Source organism: Phyllobates terribilis, unplaced genomic scaffold, assembly GCF_046119375.1.
Source record: "Phyllobates terribilis strain yellow unplaced genomic scaffold, ASM4611937v1 Scaffold_13__5_contigs__length_258822181, whole genome shotgun sequence".
NCBI lineage: Eukaryota > Metazoa > Chordata > Amphibia > Anura > Dendrobatidae > Phyllobates > Phyllobates terribilis.
The window spans coordinates 27914603-27931227 of record NW_027362773.1 but is presented as its reverse complement, the minus strand read 5'-3'; the positions used below and the strand labels follow the sequence as shown (position 1 = coordinate 27931227).

Here is a 16625-nt window from a genome sequence, read left to right as displayed (position 1 = left end):
ACCAACGTCTGCTGGTCCTTGGTAGTGCTTTCTGGCACAGGTACCTCCTGCTTAGTAACCGAGTTCCAGTAACATCAGCTGGTCCTCGGTAGTTCCATTGGCTCTTGTACCTTCTGCTACCCATCCGGGTTCCAGTAACATCAGCTGGTCCTCGGTAGTTCCATTGGCTCTTGTACCTTCTGCTACCCATCCGGGTTCCAGTACCGTCAGCTGGTTCTCGGCAGTGCCTTTGGATTAGGTGCCTCCTTCTCGGTATCCAAGTTCCACCAACGTCTGCTGGTCCTTGGTAGTGCTTTCTGGCACAGGTACCTCCTGCTTAGTAACCGAGTTCCAGTAACATCAGCTGGTCCTCGGTAGTTCCATTGGCTCTTGTACCTTCTGCTATCCATCCGGGTTCCAGTACCGTCAGCTGGTCCTCGGTAGTTCCTCAGCTTTCTTGTACCTTCTGCTACATTTCCAAGTTCAAGCTTTTTGAAATGGTTCTTGGTAATCACTCTGGATCTCCCTGACGAGGACCCTGAAGACGAGGACCCTGAAGACCAACCCTAAGAAGACGAGGACCCCGAAGACAATGACCCTGAAGACGAGGACCCTGAAGACCACCCCGAAGAAGACGAGGACCCTGAAGACCACCCCGAAGAAGACGAGGACCCTGAAGACCACCCCGAAGAAGACGAGGACCCCGAAGACGAGGACCCAGAAGACCAACCCGAAGAAGACGAGGACCCCGAAGACGAGGACCCCCGAAGACGACGACCCTGAAGACCACCCCGAAGAAGACCAAGAAGATGACCCTGAAGAAGTTGACCAAGAAGACAAAGAAGAGAAGACAAGCACCAAGATACAGAAAAACAAGAGACAGAAAACCAAGAAGCAGAAATACAAGAAGCTGCAGAACAAAAAGCGGAAGAACATTAAGCATAAGACTAAAAATCAGAGCAAAAGATAATATCTAAATTATAAGCAGAAGATGACTAAGCAGTGTATGGGGGTGAGTCCGTTCCTCCTCGTGGTGCCCCTGGAAAAGACCTGCTGCTGCAGGCCAAACTGAACGCGGACAAATCCTGTTGTAAATCTTTTGTGACGGGCAGAACGAAAGGTGTAATGTCCAACCTTTTATAGATAACAACTACAGGAATGCCTGTCACAAATAAGAATATGATGAAGAAGAAGAATATGAAGAAGATGAAGAAGTAGAATATGAAGAATGTAAAAAAAAGAATAATACGAAGAAGGTGAAGAAGAAGAAGGTGAAGAAGAAGTGGATGAAAAAGATGCTGAGGATGATGAAGGAGAAAGTGTGGGAGAAGTAAAAAAGAAGGTGAAGAGCATGGAAGTAGTGAAACATAAATATCTGACAAAATATAAAAATACTTAACATAGTTAATATTTCCGTAACTCAGAACATAATAAAAAAATATTAATTCCTGCTATTCCATTTGACTGGGCTAAACCTCTATGCCTTTATTGTCTCCCCCACCTCCCCCAATACATTCTACATTATTCTTAGTTGTTTTCCTTCATGTAGAAATAACCTACAAGGAAAGAAAGGGTTTATTTTAATTCCGATATTTATGTCCCATTGACTTGCATTGGTTTCCGGTATCGGAATCGGCGATATCCGATACTTTTTCGGTATCGGTCCGATCCAATCCGATCCGATATTTCCCGATATCGGAAGGTATCGCTCAACACTACTCATAATAAAATCAAAATGCGCAAATGCCATGTAGTAAGTAAATAGTAATAGTACATGTATATAACATTGGACACTTAGTTGACAGTGTTTTGATAAAAAAGCATAAAAGCCATCCCATCGCGACAAGGTGTACCCACTCAATTAGGACAGTCTCTAACTCTAGTAGTTCACCTTACTATGTGTCAGTAGATTTCAAAATAGATGGGGGCAGAGCAGGACCCAGACCCGACTGCTCAGACACCTGTTCGTGGAAAGCTATATAGACAAAATGCCCAGCCCGAAAAGGTGGAGACACGACCCTATGTGTACAAAGTACAAAAAAATCAAACAAACCAAAGAAATGAGCCGGAATATATGTTGGTATAGGTGCAATGTGTATGTGTACATTTTTAATTTTCAGAGGAATTTTAGTGCAAGTTTAACGACTCAGAAGTTAGCATGTAGTCCAACTATATTGGGATATAATACATACAGTACAACCCTAACCAGATATGTAAGGAGTATCACTTTAACTGATAAGGTAACTCCCTAAAAAAGTATTACAATTGTTATCTACAAATAAGCTCTGTGACTATTAAAGCACCACTCCAGCATTTTTTTTTATTTCTCTGCTGGAGTGGTGCTTTAAGTATAGCCTTATTCCCCAGTATGGTGAAATATATTGGGGAGTCTAATGGTTGCTCATTTTAAAACAGCATAGGTTAGTTTTAGGTAGTCATTAACAAATGTATCGCTGAAAGTAGAGTGCTAGATCCACTGCCACACAGAGCTTATTACAGATACACTGTGGTTTGTCCTGATGAAGAAGTTTGGAACTTCGAAACGTGTTGACTAATCAACCGCATTTCTAGATATTGTTCTCCTCTATTCTTCCATACCGGCAGCGCAGAATTAACCCTTATATTCCAATGACTTGTTTTCCAAACCGTGGGTTTGCAGCAGCCTTGAGCCTTATAGTGGTTGTGGATACACAACCACAACAAGTGAGTCCCATTGCCTTTGGTCTCCCCAATGCTACTTTGATAAAACCCTATTTTCGCTTTATTGTTATTCCAGTTTTAAATACTTTTATATGCACTTATAATAAAATCAAAGCAGAAAACTAGAAAACAATCAGGATTAACTGTTGACTTGGACCCTGGATACATTTTTCTTCTTTATAAACACAAGAAGTAGTAATATAAAGTAGGTCATACGTACTATCTAGTGTAGTACCTGTAGGTGACGCTGATTATGAAGTAGAAGCCAACAAAAATAAGGAACTCTTGGTAGAGTAATTTGTAGATACTACCTCGCCATCGGAGAAGTAACCTGGAGAAGGTCCCCAGCTTGGCATCTGCCACACGATTGCTGTATGTGACCGTCATGTCTTCAGGTGCTCCTACATCTTGTATGGATAAGAAAAGCATATAACATAGACAATATGGTCTGATACATACAATTATTTTTAATTATTTTCTGGGACTTCACTAGATGGGTCATGATCAGATTGGTGAGGATCCAACTCCTGGCACTAATCCACTGATTGAAAGGGACTCAGTCAACCAGAATTAGCACATTGTGTAGTGGCTGTAAATGGCACAAGTCAATGGGAAAGAGCTCACAGTGCCATTCATTCCCTTTATACAATATGGCACCTTCAATCAGCAGATCGGGAAGGGTGCTGGGAGTTGGATGCACAATAATCTGATATAGATGACCTGTTCCTGGAAAATTCCTTTACTGTAATATCTTAGCCATACAATGGGTATATAAAAAATATATCACACGAAAAACATAGCACAAAATACTTGCTTATAATACTTGCAGTACTTCCAAAAAAGAAGAGTTGACCTGGTGTCTGTGTATTTAGTTGATCATACGGGAATAAATTAAGATCCTCCGAAGTGGTGGTAATTTAAGTAAACAGCATAGCTATTTACATTTACATTTTTAATCATGGCTGGAGTTTTTCCACTACCTGTCACTTCTAAAACAACACAGTGATAGGGAGCAGGGTTCGATTTTGACCACCCCAGTTCTTGTCATCTCTGCCAGAAGAACCAAGGAGGGGAGAAGAAGAAAACTCTTAAACTTTTCCTACATTTTTTTGTGTATTTTGGTATATGAGATCTTCCCAAACAAGAGGCCATAGATTTAAGCTGCCATAAGGCACATGTCCTGTGATGTACATAGAGACAATACAAGAAGGAATTGTATAGCTCCACAATGACTGACCCTGGAATGTTTTTAAAAATAGCAAGTAAAAAACTAAAACATTTAAAAAAAAAAACAAAGTTAACTCTGATCCCAGCTATTTATCCTTTAGATGCAGAGGTCAAAATCGAATGCAGCAAGTAAGGTGTTTGACAGGGAAAAAGGCTCCTTCTGTCAGCCAACCAGTACCATCAATTCTAACTGTTGCAAAAATTATTGTCTTTTTCAATTTATGGCTCAATAAAGTATGTTTGTGGCTGAAACATTGCTTTCTTGCCCTATAAATGTTTTGAATAATAAATAAGCTAATTGAGGAAGATCTCTGGTGACTTGGATACTTCTTGTTGGAACTATTAGCAACAGAATGGAGCTAAGCGAGTGATGCCCAGGAACTTTCTACTACAACTAATTATTCCAGAGCATTATATAAGTGATCAAACAATTAATATATATATATATATATATATATATATATATATATAAACCTTCCTGATCATAAAAAAGTAAAAAATATTTCTTATTTACTTGAAAAAATATCTATGTATTTTTATATACAGTACAGTCACAATTTACAATAACACATAAAAATGGCCATAAAAAGTGAATATAATTGAAACTATAACTTATATGGGCTCTAAAATTATGCCAAAAATAACATAATCCCATCCTGCAAAAAAAAACAAAAACAGCTTCCAAATTGTGGTCCAAAGATAATTACAGGCCAAGTGTTGTTGTCTTTTCCTATCTATAAATTTAACCTCTCCACCTTAAGTGGCCAACTACTTTGCCTAATCTTTGTCCTGGCCATTGCTTTACCATAAATAAATCAATAAATACATTCAAGGAAGAAGAGTTCTGTTGTGGAATATAAAAGACTGAAGACTTTTCATCAGACAAGATCGTCCTATCAACAATTACCTTTACCAATCCATCCATAGAGAGATACGAAAAGAGACTATTGAAGATCATGGGATCATCATTAGCTACATGCTCTATATGCACCATCTACTTACCAGTCACCACTCAGACTTCATGTCCGACTTGTTCCTATCTTCACCCATTGAGCTCTGTAGCAAAAATAACCAAATCTGTTCTGTGGTCCTGTGATCCCATAATCCGCTCTTACAGTATTCACTTTGTTGTCCCTATAACTAACCACCCCCATCCCACAGTTACCGCGCGCAGTTGTGGGCTTATTGTACGAGCTCCTGGCACTGCTTTCCCTGGTTGAACATAAACTGTTTGCTTTTTAAATCTTTTCCTGTTTGGATTTTCATGGAGATTAATGGTGACAGAGTTAAAAACTTCATAATATGTGAGGTAGGCCTAAGATGTCCTAATGGCATAATAGAGTGCTGAAAATAATACAAGCATTTTTACTGACCAAGTGCAATTCAAAGGACAAGAATGGCAAGAGCAGTGTATGACCCCTGCTGGATAGCGAGATCAATCAGCTTCTATAGTATAACCCCAATTCCAAAAAAGTTGGGACACTATAAAGTGTAAAGAAAACCAGAATGCAATGATTTGGAAATCTCTTACAGCCATATTTTATTCTCACCAGACCATAGATCACACATCAGAAGTTGAACGTTTTTCCATTTCATTTGAAACTCATGGCAGCAACACATCTCAAAATAGTTGTGCCCGGGCTGTGTCTACCATTGTGATCTTTTTACAACAGGCTGAAAATTTCTTGGAAGTGAGGAGACAATTACTGGAGTTTTGGGAGAAAAATATTGTTCCATTCTTGTCTGATGTAGGATTCTCGCTGCTCCTCAATTCGGGGTCTTCTGTGACGGACTTTACATTTCATGAGGAGCTAAGTGTTTTCCGCTGGTGAAAGGTCTGGACTGCAGGCTGCTGGTTCATCTCCTAAACTCTTCATCTGTGAAGCCATGCTGTGGTGGTGGAGGCAGTATGTGATTTAGCATTGTCTTGCTGAAATATTAAAGGTCTTCCCTGAAATAGACGCTGTCTGGATGGGAGCAAGTTTTGTTTTAAAACCCTTTATATAATGCTTAGAATTGATGGCACCTTTCAAGAAGTGTAGGCTGACCATGCCATAAGCAGTAATGTAGCTCCATAGCACTACAGATGCAGGAACTGTGTGCTGATAACAAGCTGGATGGTCTTTCTCCTCTGAAATTCACAGGAAATGACATCCATGGTTTCCATTAAATAAATTAAAATTTTGATTCATCTGACCACAGAATAGTTTTCCATTTTGCCTCAGTCCATTTAAAATGAGCTTTGGCCCAGAGAAAAGAGCAGCGTTTCTGGATTGTGTAATATATGGCTTTTTTGTTTCATGATAGAGCATAAACTTGCATTTGTGAATTGCACAGCGAGCTGCATTCACAATTATTTTCAGAAGTATTTTGCACAACTAAATCAAGTGTCTTGTTAATGCAGTGCAGCTTGAGGGCCTGGATATCGTCTAACACTGTCCCTTGTACATATGGATTTCTCATGAATCTCTGAATTTTTGATGATATTATGTACTACAAATGGTGAAATAGTCCTAGTCTTTGCAATTTTTTCATTGAGGAACATTTTACTTAAATTTGTGTTCCCTGATTGGTGAACTTCTGACTGTCTTTGCTTCTGAAAGACTCTGCCTCTCTAACATGCTCTTTTTATACACAATGATTTGACTTTGTTGAAAATTCAGCCTCCAACTGTTTTTCATTAGTACAACTTACTTTTCTAGCCTTTTGATAAACCTGTCCCTACTTTTTCGAGATGCCATCAAATTTCTAAATTAGCTAATTTTTTTTTCAAATGAAATTGAAAAATATCCAACATTCACCTTCTGTGATCTATGTGCTGTTGTGAATAAAATATAGCTATAACAGATTTACAAATCATTGCATTCTTGTTTTTTTTATACATTTTACACAGTGTCTCAACTCTTTGGAATTGTAGCATAAGAAATTGCCATTGTTTCTAAGACTATTACAGGCCTTTCTGAAACCACTGTGTGCTGTATCAAAGCATAAAGTCTATAATTTGTCTCCTATTATCCAATTAGTTTTGAGGTAGTTTTGAGGTAACAGGCACCACCAAGATATTAGGGAGTGCCCACTGCATAGTAAAGAATCATAGCAATAAGAAATAGAAAAAGAAACTATGCTTGGACAGGCACATCCCAAAATGTAATATTTTTATTAAGTAATGTAAAAAAAAACAGAATGTGTCCCACAAAGCAGTGTGCCACAATGAGAACAACAATATAGGTTCAAATAATGAGACAAGAGACTCCCTCACAGGAGATGTCACTAAATATCCAAGGAAAACAATCTGGAACTGTTATGCAAGATGGGATGTGCTTCCAAACCTTGAGGAACGCAGTACGCCGAAACGCGCATCGGGCTTTGGCATCCCATCCCATCTCAGGTAACACCTCGTGTTTCATAATGCTCTCTTAGTAGTGTTTTATTGGCATACTCTCTGTTGGTTAAAATATATCTTATATGGATGTTATATAGATACTAGTACTTTTCCAGCATGGTTTAGATGTATAATAATAGTTAATAGTTTTTATTTTTATAGCGCCAACATATTCCGCAGCACTTTACAAATTTTTTTTTTAGGGGGGACATATACAGACAATACAGAATAAGCATCTCATATCGAAAGGAGTGAGGGCCCTGCTCGCAAGCTTACAGTCTATGAGGAAATGGGGGAGACACAAAAGGTAAAAAGTACATATATTGTATAATGCAGCCTTGATATACTAAATAGGATAAATAATACATGGACTGGTCGCCTGCCAGTATGTGTACCTTCCTGACAGAGGCTATTGAGTGCATGGTAGGTATGAACCTGAAGTTGAAGAAGATTTTAATTTGGGGGAAAACTGGGATGGACAGAGTGTGTTTAGGCGATACGCCAGTCTAAAGAAATGGGTTTTTAGGGTTCGCTTGAAACTGTGGGTATTGGGAATTAATCGAACTGTCCTGGGTAGTGCATTCCAAAGAATTGGCGCAGCACGCGAGAAATCTTGGAGACGGGAGTGGGAAGTTCGGATTATGGAGGATTTTAGTTTTAAGTCATTTGCAGAACGGAGGGCACGTGTAGTACCACCCTGAGACAAGGGAGGAGATGTAGGGGGGTACTGAAGCATGGAGCGCTTTATCCAATATATAGATAGTATATATAGCTGTATCCAATATATATACAGTACAGACCAAAAGTTTGGACACACCTTCTCATTTAAAGATTTTTCTGTATTTTCATGACTATGAAAATTGTACATTCACACTGAAGGCATCAAAACTATGAATTAACACGTGGAATTATATACTTAACAAAAAAGTGTGAAACAACTGAAAATATGTCTTATATTCTAGGTTCTTCAAAGTAGCCACCTTTTGCTTTCATGACTGCTTTGCACACTCTTGGCATTCTCTTGATGAGCTTCAAGAGGTAGTCGACGGAAATGGTTTTCACTTCACAGGTGTGCCCTGTCATGTTTAATAAGTGGGATTTCTTGCCTTATAAATGTGGTTGGGACCATCAGTTGTGTTGTGCAGAACTCTGGTGGATACACAGCTGATAGTCCTATTGAATAGACTGTTAGAATTTGTATTAGGGCAAGAAAAAAGCAACTAAGTAAAGAAAAACGAGTGGCCATTATTACTTTAAGAAATGAAGGTCAGTCAGTCCGAAAAATTGGGCAAACTTTGAATGTGTCCCCAAGTGCAGTTGCAAAAACCATCAAGCGCTACAAAGAAACTGGCTCACATGAGGACCTCCCCAGGAAAGGAAGACCAAGAGTCACCTCTGCTTCTGAGGATAAGTTTATCCGAGTCACCAGCCTCAGAAATCGCAGGTTAACAGCAGCTCAGATTAGAGACCAGGTCAATGCCAAACAGTGTTCTAGCAGCAGACACATCTCTTCAACAACTGTTAAGAGGAGACTTTGTGCAGCAGGCCTTCATGGTAAAATAGCTGCTAGGAAACCACTGCTAAGGACAGGCAACAAGCAGAAGAGACTTGTTTGGGCTAAAGAACACAAGGAATGGACATTAGACCAGTGGAAATCTGTGCTTTGGTCTGATGAGTCCAAGTTTGAGATCTTTGGTTCCAACCACCGTGTCTTTGTGCGACGCAGAAAAGGTGAACGGATGGACTCTACATGCCTGGTTCCCACCGTAAAGCATGGAGGAGGAGGTGTGATGGTGTGGGGGGGCTTTGCTGGTGACACTGTTGGGGATTTATTCAAAATTGAAGGCATACTGAACCAGCATGGCTACCACAGCATTGCAGCGGCATGCTATTCTATCCGGTTTGCGTTTAGTTGGACCATCATTTATTTTTCAACAGGACGATGACCCCAAACACACCTCCAGTCTGTATAAGGGCTATCTGACCAAGAAGGAGAGTGATGGGGTGCTACGCCAGATGACCTGGCCTTCACAGTCACCAGACCTGAACCCAATCGAGATGGTTTGGGGTGAGCTGGACCGCAGATTGAAGGCAAAAGGACCAACAAGTGGTAAGCATCTCTGGGAACTCCTTCAAGATTGTTGAAAGACCATTTCCGGTGACTACCTCTTGAAGCTCATCAAGAGAATGCCAAAAGTGTGCAAAGCAGTCATCAAAGCAAAAGGTGGCTACTTTGAAGAACCTAGAATATAAGACATATTTTCAGTAGTTTCACTCTTTTTTGTTAAGTATATAATTCCACATGTGTTAATTCATAGTTTTGATGCCTTCAGTGTGAATGTACAATTTTCATAGTCATGAAAATACAGAAAAATCTTTAAATGAGAAGGTGTGTCCAAACTTTTGGTCTGTACTGTATGATTGAGATGCAATACAGATAATATAATGCACTGTTTGCTGTTAAATACCGTATGGGATTGTGGTGCCATCTTGTGGTTTCCCACTTTTTAACATGTTTATATACTAGTTTTTGTAATGTTGCAATCAATAAAATGTATATATGTTTCTTTGCTACTTTTGGTTCTGGTGTTCCATCAGAGAACCCATCGATACATTTGAGGAGACCAGGCTGGTACGATGAAGTCACCTAGCCCCATGGATATGTTTTTTGGGTTTGCCAAGTGGGACCCTCCGGTCGACTGGAACCCATGGAGACATTTGGAGGAGCCAGATTGGGACCAGCCGGTCACTTGGCCCCATGGAAACTCTTGGAGAGGCCAGTGTGGGACCCTCAGGTCTCCTGGTCTTGTACCTTGAGGGACTGTCAGATTCCTTAGCTTGCCGCTGCCTCCTCTCGGTGGGGGGGTCAGCAGAAGGGTGAGACTGTGTAATGTTGCACCATCTTGGATATTTGCTGGGACTGTTCTATCTGTGCATTGTCCATTTTGTGTTTTAATAAAATATTGCCACACTGTTTTACCATCACCCTGTGTTGTCTGAGTAGTGTTCTGCCCACGTAAGACCACGAGTCGTCACATATTGGTGGCAACAGTGGGATACTACTAAGCGCAGCGGATCTAGGGGAGCTGCAAGGGGACTGGTATTAGCACACACCGTTCAAGGGGCTCCACAATCAGGGAGGCATGTAGACAGACCCAGCAGACCATAGGTGAGGCATACATAGCGGGTTTCGGCTGCTGCCATGTCTAACCCCACTAGCCCTGCCTTAAGAGGAGGACCAGAGAGAATATACAGCAGCAACAAGAAACAGTAACTACAGGAGCTGTGCCAGCTTCAACGGATTGAATACCAGGCCACCGACACTCATCGGATTTAATTCAGGAACCACCGGATGTTGAGGACGACATGTGTGGACGCAATGGATATGAGTTGGCTCTTGTCAATTGCGTGTGGAGTTTATTCGCAAGGAAGACATGGAATATGCTCTGAGGAAACTGGGTGATGCAAAATTTTGTTCTCATGAAAGTGAGACCTGTTACATTCGTCTATGTGCTTAAAGACATGCTGATAGACTGTCCCCAATAAGTGGAGAAGGATGATTAGGATCCTATCATGTCTGGCTGATTAAGAATGGGGGATAAATGTGATGAAACAGCTTTTAATCTTGGAAAAAAGAGAGGGGTCGCTCACTGGTCTATTCGGGTGCTCTGAAGAAAAAAGTCATCTCAATTGCAAAAAGAACTTCGGCACTCCATACATGAATATATAAGAAATATTGTATCTAGACTAATGTCACTTTGAAAAATGAAGGTTTTTTGCGCATAATTTGGCCAATTTATGTGTGCCCATCAACCATGACAAGGTTACCTTCGTATGATGGGAAACTACGCTACCACTGGATATGCCACTCTTGGGCTGTAAGCCTGTATGGACAATATGTCTCTGCTTGGGCTTTTAACCTACAATGTATGGGCTGGTAGAGCTAGTTAAAACGACCTGTGACTGAATGGGAGGGACACATGGTCAAAAAAAAGCTGTCAAACTTCTAATCGTGTGAACACGTACCTGCTGCAATGTTTCAGGAGCGGGATCCCAAAAATGATTAATAGAAAAAAGAGCGGGGTCGCTCACTGGTCTATTCGGGTGCTCTGAAGAAAAAAGCAATCTCAATTGCAAAAAGAACTTCGTCACTCCATACATGAATGTATAAGAAATATTGTATCTAGACTAATGTCACTTTGAAAAATGAAGGTTTTTTGCGCATAATATGGCAAATTTATGTGTGCCCATCAACCACGACAAGCACCCGAATAGACCAGTGAGCGACCCCTCTCTTTTTTCTATTAATCATTTTTGGGATCCCGCTCCTGGAACATTGCAGCAGGTACGTGTTCACACGATTAGAAGTTTGACAGCTTTTTTTTTTTGACCATATGTCCCTCCCATTCAGTCACAGGTGGTTTTAACTAGCTCTACCAGCCCATACATTGTAGGTTAAAAGCCCAAGCAGAGAGATATTGTCCATACAGGCTTACAGCCAAAGAGTGGCATATCCAGTGGTAGCGTAGTGAGAGGATGATGGGAGTTGTACTTCACGCAAGACTACGATGTAAGACACAGATGAAGTTATTCTTCCCTTATCTGGACATTTGGACTGACGCCCAGAAACTAGATTGTAACTTGTTTTTAGCTGTCTCAGAAACCTTCTACTAATTATCACTTTTTGTTTATGAAACTTTCTTATCAACATTCCACTGTTATGAATCATCATTTCGCTGCCTGTGAAACAAAGGCATTTTACTGCGCATGTCTGACAAAAAAAAAAAAAAAAAAAAAAAAAAAAAAAAGATTATTATTATAAATAAAGGGACAGCACCCATAGAGGGAGACGCGCTCAGGGGCTTCCCAGTACTTGATTATACACTACGTGTCTGTGTATTTCTTGTTACGGGGATACCCCGACTCCAACAAGGACCCTCCATGGCTGAATGATCCTAACAATTCCTGGCGCCCGAAACAGGGACCCGAGGTCTGCGTATTCCTTCAAGTTCATCGACCGGCACGAGTAACCGCTGAGATTGGGACATCGGAACAGCAGATGACAAACCTGGCCAGGTAAGAGACACTGTTAGTTCTCTTACATCTGCTCTGCGATAGTCCGTAAATTTCATGCATATCTTGTGTTGGGATTGAGGAACTAGTAGAGAAGGATACCTATAGCTCGGGTCATTCATGTATATACTGTAGGATCTGCCGAAGGAGAGGTCAGAGAAGGTTATGAAACGGATGGTATGAAAGAGATGTGGATGTCGGGAATAGCCTCATAAGCCGCACTAAGGTAGATGACATAAGTATTACGGAGATTGCCTAACTGAGTCATAAGGTTGTGTCCTTTCGGGGAAACCTTCGCTCACGCTTAACTCCCGAACCTTTGTCCTCCTTTTTGACGGATAAGAGATTGACAGAATGAGCCCATGGAAGTAATGATAATACTCCAGGGACACGATATATAATGGAGACTGTATGGTTCATTTTATGTATTGTTGGTCTTGCCCTTGTTGCCATATATATGTGTGTTAGAATTACTCTACACTTCAGACAAAACGGTCCAGAGAAACCGTTTCAGATACTGGCTCCTTAGGACAGAATAGGTAACGAGGAAAGGTAGAATATAGAATATATTTTATCTAACCCAAAAAACCTCCTAAGGTAGGAATAGTCAGGAAAAATGGGCAACAATGGCTCCTTAGGACAGAATAGGTAACGAGGAAAGGTAAAATATAGAATATATTTTATCTAACCCAAAAAGCCTCCTAAGGTAAGAATAGTCAGGAAAAATGGGCAACAAACAGACTAAGACCACAAATGATGAACAAGATGTCTATACAATCGTGAAAGAAAGGTGTGGTGTAGAAGCAACTAAGAATTTAGGGAAAGTTTGCAAAACTTTTCAGGTAGCAAGGCATGACAGGTTTAACAGGAAACTATGGGAGGACATTCGGGCTAGAAAAGCAGGAGTGGTAAGAGACAAAGGATGGTAGAGTCCAAATTTTGGTGCCTGATGACCAAGAGTCTCTAGAAAACATTGTAAAAGTCCAAGCCTTAGAGGATGAGAAAGATCCTGCCCCTACCCAAATTATTTTAGATCTTTCTGAGGTACCAGAAAAATTATGGGCACAACATGACACCGATGTAGGACTAATGCCAATAGCTCCAGTAAAAGTCACTCCTGTTCCAGGTGTGACACTACCCCAATTGAGACAGTATCCTATTAGTGCCCAACAAGAACACGCCATAGGAGAACAGATAAAAGATTATCTAAAAACTGGAGTACTGATAGAAGTAAAGTCACCAGCCAATACACCGTTGTACCCCGTAAAAAAGAAATCTACTGAGGGGTCAGCTGCTAGGTACCGGATGGTACATGATCTAAGAGAGATAAATAAAATTTTGGAACCTATTACTCCTGTTGTGCCAAATCCACACACGTTGCTATCACAGATCCCAGCAACAGCACGAGTATTTTCTGTCATAGACTTATCAAATGCATTTTTTTCAGTACCATTACACCCAGACTGTTACAAACTGTTTGCATTTACATTTAAGAATAGACAATTAGCATGGACAAGATTACCACAGGGTATGATACATTCACCTACCTTGTACTCAGAAGCTATGAGATCAGTTCTTCAAAATTTCAAACCTACGGATGAGGTTGTAATTCTCCAATATGTTGATGACCTATTGTTATGTGCCCCTGCTCAAGAGTCCGCAAACAGCAACACAATAAGGTTGTTAATATTTCTAGCAGACATGGGCTGTAAAGTTAACAAGAAAAAAGTACAACTTTGTATGACTACGGTAGTATTTCTAGGACACTGCATTTCACAAGGTATTCGGCACCTCACCGCCGACAGACTAAAAATCATTAGAGATCTTGTTCCTCCCAAGAACTACAAAACATTAAGAGCATTTTTGGGAATAGTATCACACTGCAGACAATGGGTTATACATGCTAGTCAGCTTATGCAACCTCTATATGATTGTTTAAAAATCGAACCTTTCCAGTTAACTGAATCAGCACTCATAGCCTTTCAAGACCTCAAGAAAGGTCTCATGTCAGCCCCGGCCTTGGGAATCCCAGACTACGCCAAACCATTCCAATTAATGGCTGCGGAAATGTCTAATCATGCTACAGGAGTACTAACACAGAAACATGAAAATAAACAAAGACCTGTCGCATACTATTCTGCTCAATTAGATAATGTTACCAAAGCTGCACCATCATGTGTCAGAGTAGTAGCAGCTGTCTCTCTTTTGGTAGAAAAAGCCTCAGAAATAGTACTAGACCATGCCCTAATAGTACAAACTACACATGATGTACATGGCATACTGAATCAGGTATTGCCAAAACACATTTCAATGGCTAGACATCTTAGATTACAATGCTCCTTACTAATGCCACCAAACCTCACTTTTCGCCGCATATTGTCTCTAAATTTAGCCACTCTGTTACCACTAGAGACAAAGGGGGGAGTGGAAGGAGGTCAGGAAGACGAAGATGAAAATTTTTTACAATACCACGAACAAGACAATATAATACATGATTGCTTACAGTGTATAGAACAAGAAACACAAGGGCTACCTAATGTACAGGACACCCCTCTTGACAATCCAGACCTACATATGTATATAGATGGTAGTAGGTATGCAGATGAAACTGGTAACTTTCACACAGGTTATGCCATTGTATCAGATTATGATGTTATTGAAGCTGAGCCAATGCAGGCCAGCTGTTCAGCCCAGGAAGCTGAACTATTAGCTCTAATACGAGCATTACAGTTAGCAAAAGAAAAAACCGCTAATATTTTTACTGATATGCATATGGTATTGTACATGATTTTGGATGTATATGGAGAGCTAGAGGTTACATGACAGCTTCAGGTCAACCAGTAAAACATGGACAAATGATTAGACAAATCCTAGAATCAGCTGCCTCAACCAAACAAGTAGCAGTAATAAAAGTACCTGCACATGTAAGACTCAACACCGAGATAGCTAGGGGTAATGACCGAGCCGACAAGGCTGCTAAGCGAGCTGCAGTAAAACCTCTGACAACTGACCACACTATTAGTGCAGTATCAGAATTTGACTTAATTACACGGCTCAAAGAAGCCCACCAGCAGGTGAGTAGAGAAGAAAAAGAAGAGTGGCAGAAACAGGGGGCAGAAGAAAAAGAAGGACTATGGAGAAAAGGAGATGAGCTTTGTCTCCCCCGAGCATGGTACCCTGTTGTGGTCAGTGAAGCCCACGGACCTACACATGTGTCTGCAAACGGTATGATACAGAGGGTCAGACAGAAGTGGTTAGCCCCAGGGTTCGGCCAGGTAGCTCGAGCAAAATGTGGTTCTTGTGAAATCTGTTTAGCCCACAATCCAGGACAGACTGTTAAGACCCCCCAGAAGCACCATGTAAGACCACTATATCCGTTCCAGAGACTTCAGATCGATTACATCCAGATGCCTAAGCATGGACACTATGAGTATGTACTGGTATGTGTGGACATGTTTTCGGGGTGGCCAGAGGCTTATCCAGTTCATACAGCCACGGCTAAAGTCACTGCAGTAAAAATAGCACATGAACTGGTACCCCGTTATGGTATCCCAGAAGTGATCGAGTCAGATAGAGGTACACATTTTACTGGAGAGATCTTTCAGAATGTAATGAAAATGTTGTGTATAAAAAGTGAACTACACACCCCTTACCACCCACAGAGTTCTGGTAAGGTTGAGAGAATGAATGGAACACTTAAGTTAAAAATACAGAAAGCCATGGCAGAAACACAGAAACCATGGACTGAGTGTCTCCCAATAGCATTGTATTCAGTCAGAAACACCCCCCAGGGAAAGAGCAAACTCACCCCCCATGAAATATTGTTTGGTAGAGTTGCCAATACAGGATTGTATTTCCCACAGACTTTAATGTTAGAAACTGAAAGCTTAACTGCTTATGTACAAAATTTATGTAAGCATGTGTCTAAAATACACTCTTTAGTGTTCTCTTCCATTCCAGATCCAGATTCCATTGAGGGAACGCACAAGCTGCAACCAGGAGACGAAGTTTACGTAAAAAGACATAACAGAAGAACGCTAGAACCCAGATTTGAGGGTCCATATCAGGTGTTATTGACAACTCCAACTGCAGTAAAATTGGAAGGAAAATCAGCATGGGTACATGCAAGCCATTGCAAAAAGAAATAGTGGTGATTGTACTTGTGTTAGCTATAACGATAGATCAGGGAGACCTGTGGGATAAACTAAGTTCCCCAAAACCTGCAGATAATAAATTTATAAAACATCATGAGATATTGGTAAAC

General features: G+C 40.7%; 1 protein-coding gene across 2 annotated transcripts in view; it reads right to left on the bottom strand.

Annotated features, from left to right (window-relative positions):
- BEST1 (bestrophin 1) overlaps window positions 1-5140 on the bottom strand; it is a 57066-nt gene extending 51926 nt beyond the window's left edge. Inside the window, exons 1-2 of one of the 2 annotated variants that reach the window (XM_073659423.1) lie at window positions 4909-5140; window positions 2915-3086 (exon numbers count right to left, since the gene is read on the bottom strand). In XM_073659423.1, the coding sequence (XP_073515524.1) occupies window positions 2915-3066 (152 nt within the window). In that variant the 5' untranslated portion in view covers window positions 3067-3086; window positions 4909-5140. The remainder of the gene's footprint in view (window positions 1-2914; window positions 3087-4908) is intronic. The other variant, XM_073659424.1, reaches the window with a different exon arrangement.
- Window positions 5141-16625: the final 11485 nt, after the last annotated feature.